Genomic DNA, 15,257 nt, shown 5'->3' with positions numbered 1-15,257 from the left:
GTCTAGATATATTCAAATGTGTAGTGCAAATAAAGGCACGGTTAAATTACCAGCGGAGACCGGAATCATCCGTCGCTTTTTGCGCAGGGCGGAGTAGCAAAGAAGCAGTTGAACAAATAGGTCAACACATTCGAGCTAGCTATTCCGCGCATTCTCTTCTATGTACCAGGTGTGGCTGTTTTGGTCAACAAAAGGTTAAAATGGACTTGACCCAATCCAAATCGCAGAGACTGGATGTCAGCCGAGTGATGGAGACTTGGTCCACCTAAATTTACGAGGAATTTTCCTTTATACTGTCTAGCTGATTTGCAGGGCGCATACGTAGTATAATCAAGCAACTACCCTATAGGAAGCAGAATAATTAAAAGATTCAAATGCTCGATCTAAGTTTTATATTACCATACTGCTTCCAAGAATTTTCGCAGCCTACTTCGTGTGATACATCTCCAATAGCGACTTGTAGTGTTTTCACATCAAATATAGCATCTTCGTTAGAATTCCATGCTGCTCCCTGACTCAAACTCTTACGAGGAAAGGTACAAGGATTATAGGTTGTAAAGAATTTTTAGCAAGCTGACATCAAGTCGTTGCGATTTGAATCAGAGTCATCAGATGCATGATAGGGTTAATTCCATTCTCTCAAATCCATCACTTGGCGGGAGCAAAAGCATGGCGTGGTCTACAGCATCCCCAGTTCCGTTTTTGCCTGTGAAAGTAACATTAAAACTAGGCAGCAAGTAACAGGGGTTCCTCCCGCAGCTGCTCTAAGCCACTTGACTTGTAAGTTGTAACATGCCGATCCGTATATCCGGGGCCGGGTAGCATCCGTGTCATGTGTCATATGCAAGCTTAGGGAGCCACAGTGAATCTGGACGGAAATGTGATCAATTTACGCTAATATGCGGTTGGCTGCTCCCTGGTCTGATCTGGCAGTTCCCACATGTTGCTCCGAGTTACTGGAAACACCTCCCTGCATATGAACTTTTGCTGCCGAGTACATGCGCTTTGAGGTATTCCTTGTGGTCCAAGGACTATAACACAGGTGGTAGTTCTCCGGGCTTTGCTACATGCGGACCTGCATGCGAAGGGGGGTCAGATGGGCCATTCTAGCCACGTTACACAAATCTTGTGCAGGGGATTGTGAGGGAGGTTCCAGGGCTGGGCCGTTGTCTGTTACCACAAGGGCGCTGCACAGTTGTCCGTTTGAGGCTGCGACCGGATGGGGAAGAGACTGGAAGTATCTACGGAGTACTTGAGGCCAAATTGATCCAATCACGCAACCGACAGCCCGACGCGGCGCCCAACTATCAAGAATGGCCCGTGGCGGGGATGGAACTTCATGTTCCGGCTTATCGTAAGCCGTAGAGCTGGAAACGCTCCTGGCAAGCCTGCACTTGACGCGACCTATTCAGCTCTTCCATTCGCTATAGTGAGGAACTTAAGAACATAGTTATTCAACAAGACGCCAGAAGTTCGCAGGTATGATGGGCTCGACGACAGTTAAAGACAACGGCGCCTTCGTATTGAAGGATTGCTACGTGTTTGAAACGTGATCAATAAAGCATTCAGCCGTCCATTGAAGTTCTTGTCATTCTCCTTGGTGACGGTTTCCACACTCGACCTTTTGTACACCCAAGTTTTCTAGCCGAGTACTCTGATTAGAGACGAGCCTATTGCCACTAGTCTAGAATTGTCATGGAAAGTTGTCAGTTTGCATGATATATACATAAGTTTACAGAATAACAGTCTCATATCAAGAATCAAGCTAAGAAGTCCAAGAAGAAACAAGGTCCGATCCCAGCACTTCTTCGGCGCCCCCAACCTTCCTTATTGCCCCGTCGGCCATCATCACTACCATGTCCATGGGTCTCATTCGGCCAGTCACAACGCCCAACCGGTGGGCGACAGCTACGACCGTGTATCCCTGCCCGGAGAACTCCTCGTCAATCAAGTTGTGGATCAACGATTCCGTCGCAGTGTCCAGTGATGACGTTGCCTCGTCCAGCAGAAGAACAGGTTTGAGCTTGGTTCTCAAAACCGCCTTCTTGACCAATGCCCTGGCGATTCCGAGGAGTTGAAGTTGTCCCACAGAGAGGGCGGGCAGTTCCGACATCTTGCGATCGAGTACTTCGGCGACATTTGCGGTGTTGGACTCGCACAGGAGGCTCCAGACACCCGTCTTTTGCAGCGCATCGACAATTTGACTGATTTCGGCTTTGCCACTCGGGTCGAGACTGAAGCGCAACGGGGTATCGGGCAACAGCATGGGGTCCTGTGGCACGGTAATGAAACATTGCTCACGGATTGCAGCCCGCGATATGCGGGAAAGGTCGACGCCGTCTACGCTGATATCACCGGTAATTTCAACGAGGCGTAGCAAGGATAGAAGAAGCGTACTCTTGCCACTGGTCGTTTATGAAAGATTAGCCTTGATGGGATAAGAGATCAGACGCATCTTTGCGGCGGAACTTGCCTTCCCGTGCGGCCGCACACCACAACCTTCTGACCGGCTTTGATGGTGAGAGAGATGTTTCGGAGACTAGCGGAACGCCCGCTGTGTGTTGCAATTAATTAGCTCAGTTCCGACTCAGTCCTGTGGTTGCTTTCACATAGGGATAGGGACTCACTTATAAGCCGCAGTGACGTGATCAATCACTATCCCCCCTCTTTGTGGCCAAGATGTCTCGGGAATATTATCCTCCCCAGGCCAGTCTTCTTTCTGAATCTCTTCATCCAAGGTTTTGAGGCGCTCGATGGCTCCTAGTGAGACTTCAAAGTCGGCCCAGGACTCAACCAGCCTGACAATAGTAGTATTTGTGACGAGGATGATATTCAGAGCAACGCCTACAGCTGCGCCGGTGGTAGTGCTTCTGAGAAATAACGCCAATGCGATTATAGTCACGGAGATTGCGGCGACCATGAGGTCGAGCACGAGGTTGAGCCACCGCTGAAGACTAGATAAAAGATAGAGCGGACCTTGTGAGCCATCCAGCGCGCGGTCAAAATGTGATTGGCAGCGACTCTGCCATCTGAATGCGCGGATGGTGATTAAACCTTCGACCTGACGGCCAAATTTAACTTAGAGATACTCGTAGCCAATAACTGACATGTTGGGATGGGGCAAAGAATACGTACAGTCTCAACGATTTGCGAGAAGACGGCCGACCTGGAGGCAAGTTCTTCGATCCGCACTTGGCGCAACGTGCGAAAATACACCCTCGCGACAAGGCAGATGACGACGAAGCACAGGGGAATAGTCAAAAGCAAAAGCTTTTGGACGGCAAGAAGTAAGGAAACTTGCACTAGCAGCTTAAAAATCTCTGTTTACCTTGTTAGTATTGTCCAACATGTTCGCACCACCGAGTTCTTACGGTTACTTAGGGACTGAAATGCCCCGGGCAGATCCCTATCGACTAGTTGTATGTCCTGACTGAAACTGCTTCGTTGTAAGCTACAAGCTCTTGGAAATTATCCAGAAACTAAAAGGCAAGTTATACCGATTTAAAATGACGCCAATATCAGTTGTAGCAAAGAACGAGAGTGGTGCTCTGTGCTACAGTTAGCTTCACGGCTGAATTCATTCGGATAGGATGGAAGACGCGCCCTATTATGTTACCCAGCAACTTGGAGTGAAGAAACAGGCCCGATCTAGGAGTGACAAGCATGAATGTCGACCTGGCATGAGATTAGCAGGTTGGTGTTAGAATAGACAGGAAATGGGAGCCCAAGAGTGACTAACCACATAGTTCCATTCGTGGCTACCCAAGCGAACAGAGCTAGTAAGCCGTATACCATCATATAGAGCCATTCGACATTCTGATCTGCCTCCGTCCATCGCTTGAGCCAGTAGTGTGGAAAAGTGATGAAGAACGAATAGGTGGCGGTGCAGCCTATCATGAAGATGGCGTTGAAGAGCCCTGCGGATTTGAAGTAATAGCCTGGTTTTGGGGTGAGTCGATGGTCAGATTCTCTGGCTGAAAGAGACTACTGCACGAGCTTTCTTACCGTATAGAGAAAGATTTCCCGTCTTGCGATTCAAATCAAGCCGGGTGTCCAGCTCTTTGGCTTTTTTCTTCTGGGCGTCTAGTTGCGAGGCTTCGGCATCAACCTGTCCGGACTCATGCGAATCATCGGACATGACTTTGCCAGACGCATCAGGGAGAGAATCCAACACGCTCCAATGCCCATGCTCCTTTATGCGAGAGTTCTCTAGGATCACAACGCTGTCCGCCAGCTTAAAGTGGTGTGCTATAAAGAGAACATTAGAAGAGCGTATAGAGCAACACGGCTTCAAATTGGCCAAGGTAAAGCTTGTACCCACTCGCATTGGTGATCCAAAAGACTGTTGACCGTCTGGTATGGAAGATGCCCTCAGGTCCAAAAAGGTTATTGATGACCTGATCCTCGGTCCTTCCATCCAGGGAGCTGAAGGGGTCTTCTAGGATAACTATGTCACACTCATCATAGAGCATACGAGCAAGGGCCTAGGGATCAATCAGTTTTCATCCTCTTTGCTTTACGGCTAGAAACGAGAGGCCTTGCCAGCCGACGTTTCCCATCGAAGCCAAGAGCACACAGCTGCGCGATAGGATCTCATGTGAATAGATCATACCATTCTCTGTTTCTGTCCCCCTGACAGGTTCAAACCGCGGCCGCCAATCTCTGCGCTGTCCCCCATTGGTAGCTGATTAAGGTCGTGCACTAAGCATGATGATGAAACAACCTTTGATATCGATTCTCGTCCACATGTGTTGCGAAGTTACAGATGACATCTCGAATGGAGCCGTTGGGCAACCAAGGCGTTTGGTCGCAGTAACCAATCCGTCTCGATGCCGTCTTGATCGTGCCGTGGGAAATAGCCACCTCACCTAGTATGGCCTTTGCTAGCACCGTTTTGCCAGCCCCAGTTGGACCAGCGCAAATGACGATGCTTGAACGCTCAACTTCCAGAGTCACTCTGTCGAGAGCCGGCGCCGACGTCTTATCGGCTTCGACCGTGACTTCCTCGAGGCTGATGGCTGCAGCGGTGTTTCTACGAGGAAGTAGCCTCTCCGGCTTATCTTCAAGAACAACCCTCTGGTCTTGGCGAGGAGCTTCCAATAAATAGTTTTGGAGGCGTTCAAAACTGGCAAACGTGGCAACAACTCTTGGAATGATGGTCATTATCATGTTTGCTGGATGAATGACCATGGACAGAACAGCTATAGTCGTGAACGCAGTTTCGGCGTCGATAGTGTGATTTCTCTGGGAGAGGACTCCGTAGAGTATCATGGTGATTGCAGGCGTAAATATACCTAGGAAATTGGCTAAGAGACAGTAAGTAACGCTGTATCATCATTGTGTGGAATAGCAGTAAATTCTTCAGAACATTCCCCGAGGGGAAGCTTTCGCCAACATTGAACAAGGCATCCAACTTACCGCTAGCATTGTAACCAACCCTTGAGATAGTGTGTTAGTAAGAAATCTTCTTTATGCGACAATAGTATTTGGACACACATCCAGGACAAGCATGACTTAAAAGATTGCTATGCACAGTGATTACGAGGCTGCATATACCGCGAAGCAATGCAAGCTAGTCGAGCATTTAGTTGTTGCTACACATAGTGAGCCAATCCGTTTTATGACTTGCTGTTGGGTTGTGTAAACATACCTTTGTAGATACATGCATGTACTACGAGACTGTACAGATAAGCAGGCAGAGCCCTGCTGAAGACCCCTGTTAGATTGCTTAGCGACCAGACTTTTCCGTGACCAGGTTTGCTCCCCTTATGAGGTGTAATGGGGCTGTTGGGCAACAAGCAGTAGCTGAAAATACATTCGTTCCTCGCAGGTGCCTCGCTACGTGGTGAAGGATGGAGTGAGCTATCATGAGTGCTTCAGGACCGTGTAAACCCCGTGCAAGAGCTAGAAAACTATCCGTAGATCCTGAAGAGAAAGAGATAAATAGTGGCAACTGGTGAAAGCCTTTGCAAATTTTAAATTATAAACGTCGAGGGAAAGCAATCATTGCCCTACCATGGCCAAGGAGCGACACGCCAATACCCTCAAAGCCTCAAGCTCAAGTTCCCTGTCCAATATAGACAACGCAAGGAACACCAAGGCCAGTGAGATCAAAGCAACTAGATTTCAGTGCACAAAATTTCCCTTCACGATTGGTATAAAGCGTTACAATGGATTGAATGTCAGGATAGATGATCAAAAGCAAGCAAGCCCCGAAAGTTGCTCAATTTCTATGGTCATACACGCATAATGATAGTATGCAAAATGTGTAGCAAAAATTAGCTCCTAGCACAATTATGACAAGTTTTCTTCTAGAATACTGATTCAAACAAACATCCGCAATATCAACCTTGAAAATAGACGTGATGTTTCCGCGGTCTTCAAAATCGGGGTTGCCCACAGCCCTTAAAATTTCGTTCGTACAATGCATTGTGTGATCAAACGTGATTCGCGCAATCTGTTTGATCTCACCCTTGACTAAGCGGTGTATTCTTCGCATCAAGAAGACACAGTGGCCAATGTGGTTCTCGGTTGTTGTGAAGATTCTATGCCCGACCATCTCTGACAGCTGAAGCTCTGACTCGATTTGCTCCATGGCACCATCGTCATGAAAGTATGGCCATGGACCATGAAGCCGCTTTGTTTCAAATACCCAAGCTCGGAACTCACTAGCAGTGACATTCTCGGCGCATGCTGAGGGGATCCAGTTGTTGGTCAAGATGTCGAATTCGCAGCCAAGACTGCGAGCCTCAGCGGCTGTATTGCCGCAGTTGTGCTGGACAGACTTAACGAGCTCCGAGTGTGGCTGCGAACGCATCATTACTGCCCAATATCCCAGAGCTATACAAAGGATGATTGCCAGCGCAGTAGTGAGGACTGCGGCAATCACCCAAGCTAGAAGATGTCGATGTCCTGGAGCACAGTGGTAACGTGAGTGGACAGTATTGTAGCTGGACTTCAAGTCGTTGCCACCGTTATCCTGTTCCTGCGCTTCTACTATATTGTACTCTAGTCTGTTTTGCGTGGAAGGCCGAATGCCAAGTGCAGATTTGAATGATTTGAAGAATGCCATGACGCCCAGCCTTCAACAACGGAAGATGTATTTCCAAAGCCCGTAGAAAAATTCAAGGCAGATCTATAGAGACTTGTGACGAGAAAACTACCACACACTTTGTAGATCATGTATGTAATACTAAACCTACTGATTTATTCTCACACGAACTGGTCGAGAAAAAAGGAGTTCAGACGGTCGTTGAGGAACCCGATTTGGCAAGCCGACATGACCTCCGATGCCTAATGATCCTGGCAATCAGGTAATAAGTTTAAAAGAAATGGAGAAATTGGATAGTAAGCTCGATCAGATTTTCTCACTGCATAAAGTACGTAATCCCCAAGTACCGTAATCAACATATAATCACGCGCCGACAGCCCTATGCAACCTTACGGTCGCTGCTTCTGCTGTAGCGTGGAGAAGACGACTCACCGGGTATACGTCTGTCATGATCATATCAGCTCCAATGTTCGAATTTGATATCCAATTCAGGACAATCCGAGCAGGAACCCAGTTCAAGAGGAACAGAGGGTCAAAATTAGTAAAATATACTACCTCAAAATTGTAGTGTAGCAGGGTGTAGTTCTCTCTCATGCTAAGGTCAAACCAGCCGGCTTGATATCTATCTGCATCATCCACCTTTTATACCTCATAGGCCAAGATATCCCACTTACTACAATACAAATTACACATTAATAATGAAGGTCTTCCATCGAGCCACCTTTGACCCGCTGGCAGCAGGAACAGCGGCCGATAACAAATGGACCGGGGATAAGGCGCAGTCAGAGCTGGCAATTGGGCTTTCCATCTCGATTCCACCGCGTCAACGAAATGAAGTAATCGACAAGCTTGCCAACGCGTCTTCGAGCCCAGGCGTTTCCGTAGAGGCAAATGCCTACCGTCAAGGACCAAGCGAAGAGACCCGAGGCTGCTTTCGGCAATGTCTCCTCGGGGCGCTTCGAGCTGTCTGGAGGAACGAGAAGACCGAGGAGTGCTTTTTGCACCTTGCTAACATGCTCGACACAAACGGCTGCGCTGTCTTTGCGGGCCTGATCGATATTCCAAGCTTCCAGACGCTCGTCGATGAATTCACCAAAGCGATGGAGAAACATGGCTGCGGCGCCTTCCTCCACTCGTACATGAACCTGGCAGACCAACCGGAGTTTCTTCAGGATTCCAGATTCAACTCGGCTTTTGCACACCCCTTGCTCATAGCTCTCATGGCCTACGCCATGGGCGGCCCAGTCGGGATGACGGATGTACGTGCTAAAGACACTCCGCCAATCTCGGTCAACGCTCAAGACAACATGCTCCATATCGACAACAGCCCCTTCCGCCAGGAGTATAAGGTCTTGCTCTGCTGGGACCGCGGACTCACCAAGGGACCCGACGGCCAAAACTTTGTCTTTCTTCCAGGCACTCACAAGGGTAACCGCAACATAAGGCACGACAAAGATGGCAACCCGTGGTCAACGGAGAATGATAGCGTTTTCCTCACAGACAAAGCTCTTAGCGACCTCTTGGACTTCCAGAAGACGGTTCGAGGAAATTCTCCCACCATTGTTGAAGTTGAATACCCCGCGCAACCCATATCTGTGCTTTTTAGTGCCGCATCGCTGGTCCATCATCGCTATCGCACAGAGTATGGCAAGCCGCGGAGTTGCATCATCGCCGCCTTCCACCTTACGGCAGAAAGCCCTGGATCTGTCATTAATGACAAAGCTTTGGATACGTCGAGGGGTCTCCCTGGCGCAGTTATTAGCTGCCGGGACGCGCTAACACCCTCTGCGTTCATCTCGTTACTGATACATGAATCGTCGCGGATCGAAGCCAAAGTCGGCGAGATTTTTCAGGACAATGCTGATAGCCCCAGTACCTCGTCCTCGATGGTGGAAATAGACGCCCTCGCCCTCAAGCCCGACGCTATGGCACGTTGGCGCGAGACTGTGATAAATTCACCGTCTGCCTCGAGCATTAAGCTCAGTCGCAATGTAAGACTGTCGACTAAGAAGACGCTCATGGACCGGGACGAGTTGCTGAAACGAATAACAGATGTAATGGTATATGACAAGCACGGCTTGCTGGATTTGATCCTGTACCACGATGGGCATGAGGAGGTACGCAAGCCGGCACGCAAACTGATCTGGTCCATGGTGCCGGAGCAGATCACAACGGAGCTGGCGGCTTGGATTGGATATGGTGCGAGGGTACCCGACGACTTCTTCTCCTTCTCCGTGGCCGATATTTTGGAACCCCAAGTCCTGAAGAGCAGGGCCGACAGATTAGCTATCAGGGTGGGAGAATGTCTTCATGTGGCAACAAGAGGCAGTGGGCATGCTCACGCCGCTGATCGGATCCGGGTTTGGCGCTCTTTCCACCAGCTGCTGATTGATTTGGCTGAGTCTATTGTCAGATGTGAAAAAGTTGAGACTTACATCTCGACGAACCTCTTCGTCTTCTGGACCATTCATCATCTTTTGCCGGCGCTAGATTCCGAGACCGCAATGCAAGGCGTTGAAGTTGGCATCCTGTACATTCGGTGCTATTTAGCATCAGTCCTAATGGTTGAGAGTGCATGAGAACGTGGAATGTGGCGCGAGATTCTATAACACAACTGCCAAGGCTTCTCGGTTTTCAGTTGTCCGTCTATTTAGTTGCAACATTTATTTGGAAAATTTGGTAACTTTAGTTGAAACACCAAGAAGCGAGTTCCAGCTCAGCCCGGCGTTTCTAGCATCCGTGAAGAGTTAAAACGTTATAAACTGCAATCATGTTCGCCAATAGTCTGCTGTGCATTTTATGGCCCTACCCATGTTTTACACAACGTAAAGCCAGGCTCTTTCGCGATTCAGGTTTCATAAACAATATTCTTTTTTATGACATTTAGAATCTATAATAGAATTGATTTAGATTTGGTTATATCGTTTGAAATCCAGGCCCTGCTAGGATCATTGCGACTGGGATGCAAAATGGCGCATAGGAAGTAAACTTGCTGAGAAATTTTGCAGGTCGAGTTGCCTTGGGTAGTTGCATCGACATTTTCCTAACCAAATCGTCTGGATCTAATCCGTTCTTTGTGAGAAAGAATGAGAGAAGAAACTGAGCCAACGTGTGTCATTGGATATGGTGTAATAAATAGTCAGATGGCACATGTTTTGGACGATGCACAGAGTGGTAGAAACTGCGTATAGGTATTTTCATGCAACACCTGATCCTATCAACTATCTACAGGTAGCTGATACGACGCAAGATGAAAATAAAACAGCTGAAATATTTGCAGCTTTGAGAAATCTTAAATCCCACCACTTTCCCATCAACCCTTCGCATACACGTATACTCAAGTAGAGAGCAAAAGTTGGAAAGGATGTGTCTCGTCCGTTCTTCCTTGTCAGGTCGTCAATGCTGCTCCTTCTTGGGATACTGTGTTGCTCTAATCTGCAGATGCTGTTAGCGACAAACAAGGAACTCTTGTAGTGATAGCTTACCTTTTTTTTGTGTGCAAAGGGCTAGAGCAGAAGGAAGAAGCATGAGGTCGACCTCTTACGCTGTTGCGTCATGGGCTTGGTCGCCGAGCTTGATATCCCGACGGCTGGTCGCGTCATGGGCTTGATCGCCGAGCTTGATATCGCGACTGGTTGCATAATGGGCTTGATCGCCCAGTTTGATATCCCGGCGGCTGGTCGCGTCATGGGCTTGGTCGCCGAGCTTGATATCGCTGCGGTCGGTGTCATCGTGAGATAGGTCACCAAGCTTAGTGACAGGAGAAGCAGAAGCTCCCAGTACAAGAAGTGGCAAAATTGCTTGGTAGAACTTCATTTCGGGACTGATAACTGGATAGTTTTGTAGTAGTGCGGTGATGTGGAAGCTATGTTACTACCGAGAAGCTGTCGAAGGTGTGTATAGAGTTATTTAAGTGAACAATCTCATGACTTGATAGGCGTCGTCGAATTGCTTGTGAGAATATAATCCAAGACATAGAGCTAACATCATTGATGTCTCAGGCTCCGCTTCCCAAACCAGCTTATTGTGTACATAGCAAGGTAAGCTGTGACTGCCATTATGTTACTGTGGATCGTAATCAATGTTATTACTTGATTATATGCGGTATCAATATGGAATACCATTATTCAAGTGGAGCAGTCGTGATGCCCATCCACTTTTGCTGCAAGGTAAGTTTGCATGAGCTTTGCTGCACCGTCAATCCTAACGGCATCACCGCTGTGGCCTTCTAGGTACTTGCATGTGGCGTAGTATGATTTCGTTTTTTTGTAGTTAATCCCAAATGGAAATTCCCACCTGTGCAATAGGTGAGTCATGAGTTTCTTTTTACACAATTGAGCGAGGTGATTCTTCATCTAATATCACCCTGCACTTATTACCTTCTGCCTTGAGCAGGATCTCTCATTTTTTTGGCTACGTCTTGCAAGGACTCATTGACAATGCATCCCCAGTCCTCTACTTGTCTGGAAGTGGACGAATGTGATATTGACACTGAGCATCTTCTCAGCAACGAGAAGAAGAGGGAAAAGTACCAGCGGCAACAGAAGCGAAACTCGGCGTTGCTGGTTGGGAATGTATTTGTTTTGCTGCTCAACATGGGACTGTTTCTGACAGCAAGCATACGAAAAGCTGTGCATGTGACTGAATGCACTCAAAGTGTTCGTCTACCACATTCAGGTCAGTCAGTAAGACCCAATCCTCGTCACAGTCGATTGCCCGCGTAGAAATCTTATACATGAACAGATTGGATAGCCGACGGTATAGAATGGGAGGTTCGAACATATGATGATAAATTTGGAAATCATGGTCCTTTCCGAGGGGAACCTCGCCCAGAATTAGACGAAGCTTGGGGCGCATTGCTAAAGATTAAGTTAAGCGACATTCCTTTTCAGTCACCGAGGCCCTAACAATTGAGCAGACTATACAATTCGCGTTCCAGTACCTGGCTGGCGTAATGCAAGCTCCCCCAATACTATTCTTACGGAATTTGAGGATGAAACAGGAGGAATTATGGGAACATTTAGTTTCCTGCACAACTTGCATTGCCTGGTGGGTTATATACCATTTAATCTACGTTTATAGCCATTTCAGTGCTAAGATTGGCTTAGAAAATTATTCGACAGTACATGTTATCAGATTATTATTCCGCAACAGCGGAGATGTTTAAACCAGGCCCAGGACAGCCAATACGCACGCACATCGGTGAGGATTTAAATCCCGTATCTCACTATTAGTCCATGCTGACAACAAACCGTAGATCATTGTATAGACATGTAGGATAATAGCTTTTAAAAGCATCATAATCTCAAAAGACTTGCTAATACTCCAACAGCCTCCGTCAGTCAGAGCTATGCCATGCTGATACATCGCTCATGATTTTTGAATGGCAGGAGCATGCTAGAATACCAATTAACCTTCACGGTGCGAAGCATATCTGCGCAAATCCAGATAAACTGAACAGGTGGCTAGAAGCCCACACCGTTCCGCCCTTTGGGTCTATCCTGAAACATCCGTGGACCGGTATACAACCCCCCCTACTTTTATTTAGTTTTTCATTTTCTCTGCGTAGAAGCTAAGACCTACTGTAGGCGATAACCCTTTCTAAATTGATTGGTATTTCAATAAAGGTCTCATGACGCTGTGTACTTTGTGTGTGCACTGGAGCCTTTAACCAACCTCTCTGGCGGAAAATATAATATACCGAGAGCACGTGAGCCCGTGAGTTTGCTGGATAATACTTGGTATTTTAACGACTGAAGCTTGGAGACATAGTTATACAATAGCACATAATGTAATAGACGAACTCCCTACAAGTGTAAGGGTACCAACTAACGCGAGATCGCATCGGTATTAACAGTTTTTATTCCGTCGATATAACCCAACGACCTTGGTAGTTACATGATATAATTCTAGACAAGGCTACGTACTATTTCCTAACTTTATTAAAATTATATATTTTTGCTATTTTTACGCTGATTTTACTGGTATTATTATACCGCTATATATTTATAAGGCTTAGAGGCGAAGGTATTAAAGAAACAAGAATTTCTAGCTAGTATTAAAACCTTAGAGGCCCTTTTATCCGGGTTAAGCAAAATCTATCTATTTATCTACTAGGAGCAAAAGCAGGATAGCACTAACAAATACCTTATACTACTAGTATTAAGTAGCGGTAGCCTTCCAGATAACCTTTTTGGAAACACAATTCCGGAAATATACTCGGTAAATATTAAAATATATACTTTATACTCTGTAAATAAAATCTTGACGCAAGAAGAAGAGGGGTAATTAGATATATAGCGCGTAACTTTAATTATAGTATTATATTTCAAGCATCCTAACTTAAATAAATTTCAACTTTACAACGCTGCAACCGGACATCAGGTAGCCAGGTAGGTCAAGTGTATTATTATAACTAAAACTTGCCTCATCTTCTACTTGTGCGAGGTGCCGGGGATATAGTAGGGAAACCAGACCCTACTCTCGCGTGACCCTATAAATTAGATTGCGGTGGGTTACCCGTGTGCGGGGTTCCCCAACTATCTTATAAACTTAGTCTAGAACCTAAGATATTTTTATTTAATTTTTAGGTATTTCTTAAAGCCTATTATTCTAAATTTTAAATTTCTATAAAAATACTACGTAGAAACCTTATTTGTATTATAAATAATTAGCCTTTAAGTAAACTAAATATAAAAAAGTAAATAATTATATTTAAGTTAAATAAAAATTTGAAAGTTAATAAGCCTTTAAACTATAATAGGTAATAAAATAACTTATTTCTAGTATTTTATTATTTTATTTGAAACTCTAATATATTAAACTCAAACTATAATATCTAGACTAAAATGGACCATTCCTATATTCGCGAGTAATAAGGCAGTATTTACCTATTATACAAGCCAAGAGCTAAAAATCAGCAACTTTATTAGCGGGATATTTGGCAAGCACCCTTATTGCTGGGTATTCTTGCTCCGTGGCGTGATGGTCAAACCCAATAACCATCATAACGCTGGAAATACATGCATTACTAGATAACGCTTTCACAACGACAAGTTATCACGCTTGCAAATTAGGAGACTAATACAGTATAAATATCTGCCCAGCCTCCTGGTATTGCCTTGTGAAATCGTGCACTATCCGTACTATTAATTGCAATTTATCACGCTGCCTTACCAATTTCAAGCTCTCAAATAAAAAGGAACCATGTATCTCACAAAGTTGTTCGTTCTTGTGTCTGCCGCTCTGGGCGCCGTCGCTCAGTACGACGACTTCCAATTCGACAGCGCCGAAAGCGGGGCAGTAGTAGGTTATCTCAGCCTTCCAAAGAATTCAATGTTGATAGCATTGGTGGTCAATCTCACATAACGCAGGCATACGCCTATGCGCGCCCAAACGGTGGGACACCACCACCAGGGTTCCCGATTCCCAGGTATCACGAGTGTGCAGACCTTCCAGATCATATGTAAGTGTAGGGAAACCCTCACAAAGTGAGCATGCCCTTTCTATTAACACAGATTAATAGAGCGGGAAATCTCCGTTCACTGAAATTTGAAAGTCACACACGGCATTGCAACCTGTACAAGTATGTACTTTCCTTCACGTTTGATATTGCTTCATGTTTATTAATATTGCGCAGGTATAAGGGCTGCTATCAACACGTTGGTGGCTACGGCTCCGGCCCAGGTATTTTCAATATGAACTATTGGACCAAGAATACTCGATCCGTACAATGCTATCCTAAGCATTAAACGCTTGAATGCGGTGATCGCAGGAAGTGGCGAGTGGCGGATGTTCTAGGAAGCCTTTGTACAGGTTTTTATCCCCCCGGGAATAAGTATATATCATTGGGGTTTTCCCTGTGCTGTCATGCGAATGCAGAGGCTTCAATTCCGTACCAGGTCACGCAATGTGATATTGATGAGTAAATCGACTGTATGATTTCTGTCTAATGCCCACGTTGAGTCAGATCTGTTTCCCATTACCGCCCTTGTCTGAAGTCATAGGAAGTTGGCGTGTTTGCCGATAGAAGTTGCTCTGATATTATTTGTTGCTATCGAAGCATCACAAAACCGGTCTCTTGACACATGGAAATTGCTCCCCTTGGCTACTAATATACGACCCGTTTGAATAGTAGTGTCTTTTAAAATACCTGGTTCTCCTTAACAAAGGCAATCCCTCGGTGGCCCAGGGTGGCGATCAACTC

The 15,257-nt window shown here is 46.2% G+C and overlaps 3 protein-coding genes across 3 annotated transcripts; 1 reads left to right on the top strand and 2 right to left on the bottom strand.

The window, feature by feature from the left end:
- Positions 1–1,765: 1,765 nt before the first annotated feature.
- On the bottom strand, positions 1,766–7,072 carry MAA_10380 (ABC transporter, transmembrane domain, type 1; the record flags this gene model as incomplete). Its single annotated transcript, XM_007828378.2, has 14 exons — positions 1,766–2,398; positions 2,470–2,554; positions 2,628–3,061; positions 3,136–3,320; positions 3,372–3,436; positions 3,498–3,553; positions 3,600–3,675; positions 3,740–3,938; positions 4,006–4,248; positions 4,322–4,484; positions 4,613–4,667; positions 4,724–5,326; positions 5,651–5,679; positions 6,335–7,072. The coding sequence occupies 14 exons, from the start codon at positions 7,070–7,072 to the stop codon at positions 1,766–1,768; spliced, it is 3,564 nt and encodes a 1,187-aa protein (XP_007826569.2).
- Positions 7,073–7,749: 677 nt separating this feature from the next.
- On the top strand, positions 7,750–9,630 carry MAA_10379 (uncharacterized protein; the record flags this gene model as incomplete). Its single annotated transcript, XM_007828377.1, has 1 exon — positions 7,750–9,630. The coding sequence occupies one exon, from the start codon at positions 7,750–7,752 to the stop codon at positions 9,628–9,630; it is 1,881 nt and encodes a 626-aa protein (XP_007826568.1).
- Positions 9,631–10,591: 961 nt separating this feature from the next.
- On the bottom strand, positions 10,592–10,867 carry MAA_11806 (zinc finger domain-containing protein; the record flags this gene model as incomplete). The annotated part of the gene is made up of 1 exon (XM_011412994.1): positions 10,592–10,867. One exon carries the CDS (start codon positions 10,865–10,867, stop codon positions 10,592–10,594), a length of 276 nt encoding a protein of 91 aa, XP_011411296.1.
- Positions 10,868–15,257: the final 4,390 nt, after the last annotated feature.

The sequence above is a fragment of the Metarhizium robertsii genome (genome assembly GCF_000187425.2).
Source record: "Metarhizium robertsii ARSEF 23 chromosome Unknown MAA_Scf_34, whole genome shotgun sequence".
Classification (NCBI taxonomy): domain Eukaryota; kingdom Fungi; phylum Ascomycota; class Sordariomycetes; order Hypocreales; family Clavicipitaceae; genus Metarhizium; species Metarhizium robertsii.
This window is presented reverse-complemented; position numbering and strand designations above follow the sequence as displayed.